Genomic DNA, 13,542 nt, shown 5'->3' on the forward strand with positions numbered 1-13,542 from the left:
TGACACTTAAAGATGTAGCCCTAGATGATTCCTTAACAGAAAGTAATGAGGATAGTACTCTCTCCTCTCCTCCTGTGTCTACACCAGTTATGCCCGCGCAAGCGATGCCCAGTACCTCTAGCGCATCGATCCCTATTACTTTGCAACAGTTAGCAGCAGTAATGGATAATTCTCTTGCAGCATTTTTATCCAAACTGCCAGCATTTCCAAGGAAGCGCGATAGCTCAGTTTTAAATACAGAAAATGAGCAATCAGACGCATTGGATAATTTATCTGTAGTGCCCTCACAACAATCCGACTTGGTGGTGAGGGACGGCCTTTCTGAGGGAGAAATTTCTGACACAGGAAAAGTTTCTCAGCAGGCAGAGCCAGATACTATAGCATTTAAATTTAAGCTAGAACACCTCCGCTCCCTGCTTAAGGAGGTTTTAGCTACGCTAGATGATTGTGACCCCTTGGTGGTCCCAGAAAAATTGTGTAAAATGGACAAATTCTTAGAGGTCCCGGTACACACTGAGGCGTTTCCGATCCCTAAGAGGGTGGCGGATATTGTGACTAGGGAGTGGGAGAGACCAGGTATACCCTTCGTTCCCCCTCCTATATTTAAGAAAATGTTCCCCATAGTTGACCCTAGACGGGACGCGTGGCAGACGGTCCCTAAGGTAGAGGGGGCAGTTTCAACTCTAGCCAAGCGCACGACTATACCAATAGAAGACAGTTGCGCTTTCAAAGATCCTATGGATAAAAAATTAGAAGGTTTACTTAAGAGAATATTTGTTCAACAAGGTTTCCTTCTTCAAGCAATTTCTTGCATTATTCCTGTAACCACTGCAGCGGCTTTTTGGTTTGAGGAACTGGAAAACTCGCTCCAGAAGGAGACTTCTTATGCCATCGTGGAGCGCAGAGCACTTTGGCTAAAGTCATGGTCGGCGGACGTGTCGTCCAAAACAAAATTGCTTAATATTCCTTTCAAGGCTAAGACCCTATTTGGGCCAGAGTTGAAAGAGATTATTTCAGATATCACTGGGGGAAAGGGCCATGTCCTTCCACAAGATAGACCCTTCAAAGCTAAAAACAAGGCCAATTTTTGTTCCTTTCGCAATTTCAGGAACGGACCTGCTTCAACTTCTACAGCCACTAAGCAAGAGGGTAACGCTTCCCAGCCCAAACCAACATGGAAACCTTTGCAGGGATGGAGCAAGGGTAAACAGGCCAAGAAGCCTGCTGCTGCTACCAAGACAGCATGAAAAGGTAGCCCCCGATCCGGGACCGGATCTAGTAGGGGGCAGACTTTATCTCTTTGCTCAGGCTTGGGCAAGAGATGTTCCAGATCCCTGGGCATTAGAAATTGTTGTTCAGGGGTACCTTCTAGAATTCAAGGACTCTCCTCCAAGGGGAAGGTTCCACATTTATCGCTTGTATTTAGACCAGACAAAGAGACAGGCGTTCTTACGCTGCGTAGAAGACCTTCTAAAGATGGGAGTGATACACCCAGTTCCAACAGCAGAACAAGGACTGGGTTTTTACTCAAACCTGTTTGTAGTTCCCAAAAAGGAAGGAACTTTCAGGCCAATCCTGGATTTAAAAATCCTAAACAAATTCCTTAGAGTTCCATCATTCAAGATGGAAACCATTCGGACTATCTTACCGATGATCCAGGAAGGTCAATATATGACTACCGTGGATTTAAAGGATGAGTACCTGCATATTCCTATCCACAAAGATCACCATCAGTTCCTAAGGTTCGCCTTTCTGGACAAGCATTATCAGTTCGTGGCTCTTCCCTTCGGGTTGGCCACTGCTCCCAGAATTTATACAAAGGTGCTAGGGTCCCTTCTAGCGGTACTAAGACCGCGGGGCATTGCAGTAGCACCTTACCTAGACGACATCTTAATACAAGCGTCGTCTTTTCGCAGAGCAAAGGCTCATACGGACATTGTTCTGGCCTTTCTAAGGTCTCACGGATGGAAGGTGAACGTAGAAAAAAGTTTTCTCTCCCCTTTCACAAGGGTTCCCTTCCTGGGAACAATAATAGACTCGGTAGAAATGAAAATCTTTCTGACGGAGGTCAGGAAGTCAAAGCTTTCGAATACTTGTCGAGTTCTTCATGCCATTCCTCAGCCTTCTGTGGCTCAGTGCATGGAGGTAATAGGTCTAATGGTTGCGGCAATGGACGTTGTCCCTTTTGCCCGAATTTATCTAAGACCACTGCAACTGTGCATGCTCAAACAGTGGAATGGGGATTATGCAGATTTGTCTCCCCAGATACAAATGGACCAGAAAACCAGAGACTCACTCCTCTGGTGGTTGTCTCAGGATCACCTGTCTCAGGGAATGAGTTTCCGCAGACCGGAGTGGATCATTGTCATGACCGACGCCAGCCTCTTAGGCTGGGGTGCGGTCTGGGACTCCCTGAAAGCTCAGGGTCTATGGTCTCGGGAAGAATCTCTTCTCCCGATAAACATCTTGGAATTGAGAGCGATATTCAATGTGCTCCAGGCCTGGCCTCAGCTAGCGGAGGCCAAATTCATCAGATTTCAGTCGGACAACATCACGACTGTAGCGTACATTAATCATCAGGGAGGAACAAAGAGTTCCCTGGCGATGAGGGATGTATCCAAGATCATCAAATGGGCAGAGGATCACTCCTGCCATCTATCCGCAATTCACATCCCAGGAGTAGACAACTGGGAGGCGGATTACCTGAGTCGTCAGACTTTCCATCCGGGGGAGTGGGAACTCCACCAGGAGGTTTTTGCCCAGCTAACCCAACTATGGGGCATTCCAGAACTGGATCTAATGGCGTCCCGCCAGAACTCCAAAGTTCCCCGTTACGGGTTGTGACAGAAAGCAAGGCCTGGTTATAAATGGAAGATATTTAAGACTAAGCATTGTACATGCTATTTCTCCTTTCAGTTAAAACCCCAGGGAGAAAGAGTGTGTATTTGATTATGCAGTTGATAAACTGTGTTCTGGGTCCCTGGGGTTTGGGATAATTGGAGAGAGGGTGGGCCATTATCCCAGACAGCTGTGAAGCTGTCCAGCAGCTAATCACAGGTGTGGCTAATTAGAAGTTGTGAGGGTTTAAATAGCAGCCGCACTTAGGCCTTGGGAGGGAGTTACACAGCTACAGAAGCTGGTGTGTGTGTTTGTTACATTGTGTAAAAGACTTTTGTTCCAGTGAACTGTAAAAGGACATTATTTTTACAAAGCACTTGTGGAATGCTGTGAAGTGCTGGGACACATTTAAAAGTACTTAACTTTGCTGTAGAGGAAAGATTTCCCTCTTTTGAAAATGAACTGCCTGTTTGTTATTGCTGTGAAAAATAAAGCCTTTTAAACTACAGTGGATTGTCCTGTGCTGCATTTGTGCCCTAGAAGACCGTAGTTAAAAGTGTTTCCTGTTACAGGGTCCAGGTCCAGGGATCCCAAGGCGACATTGATAGATGCCTTAGTGGCGCCTTGGTCATTCAATCTAGCTTATGTTTTTCCACCGTTTCCTCTTCTCCCTCGGCTAGTAGCCAGAATCAAACAGGAGAAGGCTTCGGTAATTCTGATAGCTCCTGCGTGGCCACGCAGGACTTGGTATGCAGACCTGGTGGAAATGTCATCGGCTCCACCATGGAAGCTACCTTTGAGGCAGGACCTTCTTCTCCAAGGTCCATTCAAGCATCCAAACATAGTTTCTCTGCAACTGACTGCTTGGAGATTGAACGCTTAATTCTAGCTAGGCGTAGGTTCTCTGAATCAGTTATAGATACTCTGATCCAGGCTAGAAAGCCTGTTACCAGGAAAATTTACCATAAGATATGGCGGAAATATCTTTGTTGGTGCGAATCCAAGGGTTACTCGTGGAGTAAGATTAGGATTCCAAGGTTATTATCTTTTCTCCAAGAAGGATTGGAGAAACGGTTGTCAGCTAGTTCCTTAAAGGGACAGATATCTGCTCTGTCTATTCTGTTGCACAAGCGTCTGGCAGCTGTGCCAGATGTTCAGGCATTTGTAAAGGCCTTAGTTAGGATCAAGCCTGTCTACAGACCTGTGGCTCCTCCATGGAGTCTAAATTTAGTTCTTTCAGTTCTTCAAGGGGTTCCATTTGAACCTCTGCATTCCATAGATATTAAAGGGACAGTCTAGGCCAAAATAAACTTTCATGATTCAGATAGAGCATGTAATTTTAAACAATTTTCCAATTTACTTGTATCACCAATTTTGCTTTGTTCTCTTGGTATTCTTAGTTGAAAGCTTAACCTAGGAGGTTCATATGCTAATTTCTTAGACCTTGAAGCCCACCTCTTTCAGATTGCATTTTAACAGTTTTTCACCATTAGAGGGTGTTAGTTCACGTATTTCATATAGATAACACTGTGCTCGTGCACGAGAAGTTATCTGGGAGCAGGCACTGATTGGCTAGACTGCAAGTCTGTCAAAATAACTGAAAAAAGGGGCAGTTTGCAGAGGCTTATATACAAGATAATCACAGAGGTTAAAAGTATATTAATATAACTGTGTTGGTAATGCAAAACTGGGAAATGGGTAATAAAGGGATTATCTATCTTTTTAAACAATAAAAATTCTGGTGTAGACTGTCCCTTTAAGTTACTATCTTGGAAAGTTTTGTTTTTGGTAGCTATTTCTTCTGCTTGAAGAGTTTCTGAATTGTCTGCTTTGCAGTGTAACTCACCCTATCTGGTGTTCCATTCAGATAAGGTTGTTTTGCGTACTAAGCCTGGTTTTCTTCCAAAAGTGGTTTCCAATAAGAATATTAACCAGGAAATAGTTGTTCCTTCTCTGTGTCCTAATCCTGTTTCTAAAAAGGAACGTCTGTTACACAATCTTGATGTGGTTCGTGCTTTAAAATTCTATCTAAAAGCAACTAAAGATTTCAGACAAACATCATCCTTGTTTGTTGTCTATTCTGGCAAGAGGAGAGGTCAAAAATCTACTGCTACCTCTCTGTCTTTCTGGCTGAAAAGCATCATCCGGTTGGCTTATGAGACTGCTGGAAGGCAGCCTCCTGAACAAATTACATCTCATTCCACTAGAGCTGTGGCTTCCACATGGGCTGTCAAGAATGAGGCTTCTGTTGAACAGATTTGTAAGGCAGCGACTTGGTCTTCACTGCATACATTTGCTAAATTTTACAGATTCGATACTTTTGCTTCTTCGGAGGCTATTTTTGGGAGAAAGGTTTTGCAAGCAGTGGTGCCTTCCGTTTAGGTTACCTGACTTGTTCCCTCCCTTCATCCGTGTCCTAAAGCTTTGGTATTGGTTCCCACAAGTAAGGATGAAGCCGTGGACCGGATACACCAATGTAAGAGAAAACAGAATTTATGCTTACCTGATAAATTTCTTTCTCTTACGGTGTATCCGGTCCACGGCCCGCCCTGGCAATTAAGTCAGGTTTAAATTTATTTTTGTAAAACTACAGTCACCACTGCACCCTATGGTTCTCCTTTTTCTCCTAACCGTCGGTCAAATGACTGGGGGGGCGGAGCCTGAGGGGAGCTATATGGACAGCTCTGCTGTGTGCTCTCTTTGCCACTTCCTGTAGGGATTGAGAATATCCCACAAGTAAGGATGAAGCCGTGGACCGGATACACCGTAAGAGAAAGAAATTTATCAGGTAAGCATAAATTCTGTTTTTTGTTTTGTAAATTTCCCTGTGGGTTTTGTACCCAGGCTTGACTGGAGTTAACTGCCTGAGTCACTGAAAGCTGTGCAGCTATCTGAGTGTTGGTGAGCACCCAGGGCTGTACGTTTTGCAGGGTTATGGGATGTGTACCCAGTCCGGTTTGAGAGTGCAGTCCATTTCTGTTTTTTATAGTATGTGTGTGTATTATTTCTTTAAAGTCAATTTAAAATAAATAAATAGGTAACATTAAGTGGAGAAAAGTAAGTGGAGTTTTTTTTATTATTTGTTTATTTATGTTATTTAAAATAGAATACATTTGTAATTCCTTTCTAGCTTACACAAACACCTTATTGAACATTTAAATGCAGAAGTAACCCTGCATACAATCACAGATGTTAACATTGCTTTGGAATGGATTCGATCAACTTTTTTATACATCAGGGCACTGAAGAACCCAACTCATTATGGTAAGTTTTCATACATGCTATTTATAAAGTTGCAGAATCAATTATGTAATAATTAACTATACAGGCAGTCCCCGGGTTACAGACATCCGGCTTAAATACAACTTGTACTTACAAACAGAAAATAGAGCTTTATCGCCAATCCTTCTTTCCAGGATAACCCAAAATACTCAAAATCTAATTGTCACAAGGACAGAAAGTGAGGTGAACTGTCACAAGGACAGAAAGTGATGTGAAATTTTCTGACCAGGGGCACAGATAGCAAAACAAACTTTTTCCTATGCTATCCAAAATTAAAAAATGTTTGGCTAGAGTTTCAGCTAAAAAAAGTGCCTGTTCCAACTTAAATACAAATTTAACCTAAAGGGACACTGAACCCAAATGTTTTCTTTCGTGATTCAGATAGAGCATGACATTTTAAGCAACTTTCTAATTTACTCCTATTATCAAATTTTCTTCATTCTCTTAGTATCTTTATTTGAAATGCAAGAATGTAAGTTTAGATGCCGGCCCATTTTTGGTGAACAACCTGTGTTGTTCTTGCTGATAGGTGGATAAATTCATCCACCAATAAAAAGTGCTGTCCAGAGTACTCAACTAATAAAAAAGCTTAGATGCCTTCTGTTTCAAATAAATATAGCAATAGAACAAAGAAAAATTGATAATAGGAGTAAATTAGAAAGTTGTTTAAAATTGCATGCTCTATTTGAATCACGGGAAAAAAAATTGGGTTCAGTTTCCCTTTAAGAACAAACCTACAGAACCTATCTTGTTTGCAACCCGGGGACTGCCTGTATATCCAAGAAAAATAAATAATTTAAGCTGACAACTTATTTTGTAATTGCCACTGCTGTATTCATTTTATTTGTAAAAATATTCTAATTCACTGTTTATTTACATTAAAATGTCATCTAAAGCAAACATTTTACACGCAGTTGAAAGCAAGTCTAACTTTAGAAGATTCAGATTAAATAATTACTTTGACCAAATGTCTCTTACTTTGCAAATGGTGAAAGATCTTTAAAAAATTAAAATGATATATTTATGCATTCTAAGTTTATCTCAAACTTTTTTAACTTTATCTCTAACTTGCACCTAGATTACGAGTTTTGGGTGTTAGGTTTAACCCATAATCTGCCGCTCCCGGCATTGCTGCCACTAATAAAAGTTATTCACCTCTATTCCGCCGCTCCCTGACATCGCCGCCACTATAATAAATTTATCAACCCCTAAACCTCTGACCTCCCACATCACCGCCACAAAATTAATCCTATTAACCCCTATACCGCTAGCCCCCCACATCGCAAAAAACTAAATTAAACTTTTAACCCCTAAACCTAACAACCCCCTAACTTTATATTAAAATTACAATATACCTATCTTAAAATAAAGAAAAACTTACCTGTGAAATTAAAAAAACCTAATTTTAAACTATAAATTAACCTAACATAACTATTATACTAAACTATTATACTAAAATTAAAATAACTACCAATTAAAAAAACTAAATTACACATTAAAAAAAACCTAACACTACTAAAAAAATTAAGTCTAAAATTACAAAAAATAAAAAATACTGAATTACAAAAAATAAAAAATACTAAATTACGAAAAATAACAAACAAAATTATCAAAAGTAAAAACAATTACACCTAATCTAATAGCCCTATAAAAATAAAAAAGCCCCCCCCCAATAAAAAAACCCTAGCCTACAATAAACTACCAATAGCCCTTAAAAGGGCATTTTTTAGGGCATTGCCCTAAATAAATCAGCTCTTTTACCTTGAAAAAAAAGACCTTCCAACTGTAAAACCCACCACCCAACCAACCCCCCAAAATAAAAAAACTAACTCTAACAAAAACCTAAGCTACCCATTGTCCTGAAAATGGCATTTGTATGGGCATTTGTATTCAGCTCTTTTACATTGCCCTCAAAAGGGCATTCAGCTCTTTTACCTAAAGCCCAACCCCTAATCTAAAAAAACACCCCCCCACAAATTTAAAAGATCCACTCACAGTTTCTGAAGTCCGGACATCCTCATCCAGGCAGTGAGAAGTCTTCATTCCGGCGGCATCTTCTATCTTCATCCGGCGGCGCAGAGCGGATCCATCCTTGATTATTAAAATTCAAATCAGCCAATAGGATGAGAGCTACTGAAATACTATTGGCTAATTTGACTAGCCAATATAATTTCATTAGCTCTCATCCTATTGGCTGTTTTGAACAGCCAATTGGATTTTAGTAGCTCTCATCCTATTGGTTGAATTGAATTTCAAGGCTCAAATCAGCCAATAGAAATGCCATTTAAGGACGGATCCGCTCCGCGCCACCAGGATGAAGACTTCTTGCTGCCTGGATGAAGGCTTCTCGCTGCCTGGATGAGGATGGATGCCCGGACTTCAGAAAATGTGAGTGGATCCTTGGGGGTTAGTGTTATGTTTTTTTGTTTTTTAAAAAAATTGGGTGTTTTTTTATTTTAGATTAGGGTTTGGGCTTAAGGTAAAAGAGCTGAATGCCCTTTTCAGGGCAATGCCCATACAAATGCCCTTTTCAGGGCAATGGGTAGCTTAGGTTTTTTATTTTGGGGGGTTAGTTGGGTGGTGGGTTTTACTGTTGGGGGGGGTCTTTGTATTTTTTTCAAGGTAAAATAGCTGATTTCTTTAGGGCAATGACCTACAAAAGGCCCTTTTAAGGGCTATTGGTAGTTTATTGTAGGCTAGGGTTTTTTTAATTGGGGGGGGGGGGGCTTTTTATTTTTATAGAGCTATTAGATTAGGTGTAATTGTTTTTATTTTTGATCATTTCATTTGTTATTTTTTTTTAGACTTAATTTTTTTTTAGTAGTGTTAGTTTTTTTTTTATGTGTAATTTAGTTTTTTTAATTAGTAGTTATTTTAATTTTAGTATAATAGTTTAGTATAATAGTTATGTTAGGTTAATTTATAGTTTAAACTTAGGTTTTTTTAATTTCACAGGTAAGTTTTTATTTATTTTAAGATAGGGATATTGAAATTTTAATATAAAGTTAGGGGGTTGTTAGGTTTAGGGGTTAATAGTTTAATTTAGTTTTTTGCGATGTGGGGGGCTGGCGGTTTAGGGGTTAATAGTTTAATTTAGTAGTGGCGATGTGGGGGACTGGCGGTTTAGGGGTTAATAGGTTTAGTTAGTGGCGACGGTGTCGAGGAGCGGCGGAATAGTGGTTAATAACTTTATTATAGTGGCAGGGATGTGGGTGGGTGGCAGATTAGGGGTTAATAGTTTTAAATTGTGTTTTCAATTCGGGAGGGCGGCGGTTTAGGGGTTAATAGGTAGTTTATGGGTGTTAGTGTACTTTGTAACAGCTTAGTTATGCGTTTTGTGAAACATTTTTGTGGCGCAAAACTCATAACTACTGCTTTCAGGTAGGGGAATGGATCTTGTCGGTATAGGTTGTAACGCAAGCATTTTAGCCTCACAGCACAACCTGTAATAAAAACCTGTGGAAATCCCACACAAAAACGTAATTTTTTGACTGCGGGATTGACGTTGCGTTACAGGCTAAAATGCTTGCAGTATAGCTATACCGATACGACTCGTAATGGCTGCGTTACTGTTTTTATGCTGAAATTGCCATTTTTCAGCGTAATGCACAACTCATAATCTAGCCGTTGGCTTTTTATCCCTTCCTATCTATGTAAATTTAGTTTGGCAGTAACTTATTACAATTCATTACTTATAAGTATTATATATATATAGTTTTTCTAACCAGTAACATCTGCAATATACATTTTTTAGGCTTCCAGAAAGGCTTAAACAAGACTGGAATTGAGGCGAAACTACAAGGTTAGCAGATGATTCTTTGTGTATTTCCAAAAAATGCAGTACCATATTCTTAGTCACTTGTGTAAGCAAAGGTTGCTATTTATAGCCACAACATATATAAATAGTTGACTGTTTTCTTATAGTAGATTGTGACGTCATTCCTCTTAGTATAGGGCAGGTAGATTGGGATTTTCCAATAAGAACCTTAGGCCCAGCAAGTCTGCCCGATATGAGATCATTTTTGAAGCACATTATTAAGAAGTATTAGTTAGTTGATTAGTTTTAATGCTACTTTGCATTTATTGTGCATTTAATAATACAGTTACAGAAACACAAGCACTTTGAAATTACATCTGGATGCTGTCTATCAATAACTAAAAAAAGTGTGTTAGCTTTTATTCCCATCAAGTGTGTTACAGTACACTATATTGTTATTAGACTTTAAATTTAGATTTGAGACTAAAGGGTATATTCACACCCTATATTGTTATATTAGTTATTAAAACTGAAGGGTATATTCCAATAACACTCCATTAGTAAAGCTGCAATTTAGCTGTTGGAAACCCTTTTCCCCATTAGGGCATAGTGTACAAGCTGTCAAAATCCATCCAGGAATTTGCACGTGTTTTGTCAGTATTCTAAAAATGTGACTCTTATACAAATCCTTACATATATTGTTATATGATATGTCAATTTAAAGTTCACCAATTACTTCCTCATTTAAACCACCCTTGGCTCACCCAAAGACTACCCATGACCTCCCATAATGGAAATAACGTTGACTGCACTAACTCTAGTCACAAATATCCCACCAAAATTAACTCTCATTACAATCCCATAATCATCTATTAACCCTTATTGCAAACTTCCACAACACCAAAAATTGAAGTGAGTCAATGGAAATCAACCTCTGCAGTTATCTGCTATGGGTAGTGAAAAGTAGAGTGAGTCCTTATTGAGTCCTTATATTACTACCACAGCACAAAGTTTAGAGTAATACCCCTCATTTTAGAACTCATAGCCTGCTAGAGTACAGCTAAGTGGCATAGGATTTCCTTCCATTACAGATGTCATGGAATAAATGGGGCTCTATTTCTGCTAAATTAAGTCTGATAGCCCTCTTTTGGAAGAAGATTCTTTCTCTCTTGTAAAGAGACATTAAACTCAATGGATTTCTAGATGCAACAAAGAAAGAATTATTTGACAAAACTATAAATTATCAAGGTGCTGTTTTATCAATTCCTTTTTGTCATGATTTTGCTTGTTTATTTATAAATACTTATCATAACATAGATATAAATTGGTGAGCTAAAGCCATTAATTCTGCCAAATACATCTTGCACATTAATAAGCTCAATGGTACATGTTCTGCTAGATAAATCTAGACAAGTACATTTTCTCCAACATAGGTGTGTCCGGTCCACGGCGTCATCCTTACTTGTGGGATATTCTCTTCCCCAACAGGAAATGGCAAAGAGCCCAGCAAAGCTGGTCACATGATCCCTCCTAGGCTCCGCCTACCCCAGTCATTCTCTTTGCCGTTGTACAGGCAACATCTCCACGGAGATGGCTTAGAGTTTTTTAGTGTTTAACTGTAGTTTTTATTATTCAATCAAGAGTTTGTTATTTTAAAATAGTGCTGGTATGTACTATTTACTCTGAAACAGAAAAGAGATGAAGATTTCTGTTTGTATGAGGAAAATGATTTTAGCAACCGTTACTAAAATCCATGGCTGTTCCACACAGGACTGTTGAGAGGAATTAACTTCAGTTGGGGGAACAGTGAGCAATCTTTTGCTGCTTGAGGTATGACACATTCTAACAAGACGATGTAATGCTGGAAGCTGTCATTTTCCCTATGGGAGCCGGTAAGCCATTTTTATTCAGACAGTAAATAAGGGCTTCACAAGGGCTTATTAAGACTGTAGACATTTTCTGGGCTAAATCGATTCATATATTACACATATTTAGCCTTGAGGAATCATTTAATCTGGGTATTTTTGTTAAATAATATCGGCAGGCACTGTTTTAGACACCTTATTCTCTAGGGGCTTTCCCTAATCATAGGCAGAGCCTCATTTTCGCGCCGGTATTGCGCACTTGTTTTTGAGAAGCATGACATGCAGTCGCATGTGTGAGGAGCTCTGATACATAGAAAAGACTTTCTGAAGGCTTCATTTGGTATCGTATTCCCCTTTGGGCTTGGTTGGGTCTCAGCAAAGCAGATACCAGGGACTGTAAAGGGGTTAAAGTTAAAAACGGCTCCGGTTCCGTTATTTTAAGGGTTAAAGCTTCCAAATTTGGTGTGCAATACTTTTAAGGCTTTAAGACACTGTGGTGAAATTTTGGTGAATTTTGAACAATTCCATCATACTTTTTCGCAATTGCAGTAATAAAGTGTGTTCAGTTTAAAATTTAAAGTGACAGTAACGGTTTTATTTTAAAACGTTTTTTGTACTTTGTTATCAAGTTTATGCCTGTTTAACATGTCTGAACTACCAGATAGACTGTGTTCTGAATGTGGGGAAGCCAAGGTTCCTTTTCATTTAAATAAATGTGATTTATGTGACACTGAAAATGATGCCCAAGATGATTCCTCAAGTGAGGGGAGTAAGCATGGTACTGCATCATTCCCTCCTTCGTCTACACGAGTCTTGCCCACTCAGGAGGCCCCTAGCACATCTAGCGCGCCAATACTCCTTACTATGCAACAATTAACGGCTGTAATGGATAATTCTATCAAAAACATTTTAGCCAAAATGCCCACTTATCAGCGTAAGCGCGACTGCTCTGTTTTAGATACTGAAGAGCATGAGGACGCTGATGATAATGGTTCTGAAATGCCCCTACACCAGTCTGAGGGGGCCAGGGAGGTTTTGTCTGAGGGAGAAATTTCAGATTCAGGGAAAATTTCTCAACAAGCTGAACCCGATGTGATTACATTTAAATTTTAAGTTGGAACATCTCCGCGCTCTGCTTAAGGAGGTATTATCCACTCTGGATGATTGTGAGAATTTGATCATCCCAGAGAAACTATGTAAAATGGACAAGTTCCTAGAGGTCCCGGGGCTCCCAGAAGCTTTTCCTATACCCAAGCGGGTGGCGGACATTGTAAATAAAGAATGGGAAAGGCCCGGTATACCTTTCGTCCCTCCCCCCATATTTAAAAAATTGTTTCCTATGGTCGACCCTAGAAAGGACTTATGGCAGACTGTCCCCAAGGTCGAGGGAGCGGTTTCTACTTTAAACAAACGCACCACTATACCCATAGAAGATAGTTGTGCTTTCAAAGATCCTATGGATAAAAAATTAGAAGGTTTGCTTAAAAAGATGTTTGTTCAGCAAGGTTACCTTCTACAACCAATTTCATGCATTGTCCCTGTCACTACAGCCGCGTGTTTCTGGTTCGATGAGCTAGTAAAGGCGATCGATAGTGATTCTCCTCCTTATGAGGAGATTATGGACAGAATCCGTGCTCTCAAATTGGCTAATTCTTTCACCCTAGACGCCACTTTGCAATTGACTAGGTTAGCGGCGAAGAATTCTGGGTTTGCTATTGTGGCGCGTAGAGCGCTTTGGTTGAAATCTTGGTCAGCGGATGCGTCTTCCAAGAACAAACTCCTTAACATTCCTTTCAAGGG

At 39.9% G+C, this 13,542-nt stretch overlaps 1 protein-coding gene across 1 annotated transcript in view; it reads left to right on the forward strand.

The window, feature by feature from the left end:
- HFM1 (helicase for meiosis 1) overlaps window positions 1–13,542 on the forward strand; it is a 189,623-nt gene that overhangs the window by 77,035 nt on the left and 99,046 nt on the right. Inside the window, exons 13-14 of the mRNA XM_053693124.1 lie at window positions 5,969–6,102; window positions 9,875–9,922. Coding sequence (XP_053549099.1) covers window positions 5,969–6,102; window positions 9,875–9,922 — 182 coding nt within the window. The remainder of the gene's footprint in view (window positions 1–5,968; window positions 6,103–9,874; window positions 9,923–13,542) is intronic.

The sequence above is a fragment of the Bombina bombina genome, chromosome 10 (assembly GCF_027579735.1).
Source record: "Bombina bombina isolate aBomBom1 chromosome 10, aBomBom1.pri, whole genome shotgun sequence".
Taxonomy (NCBI): Eukaryota; Metazoa; Chordata; class Amphibia; order Anura; family Bombinatoridae; genus Bombina; species Bombina bombina.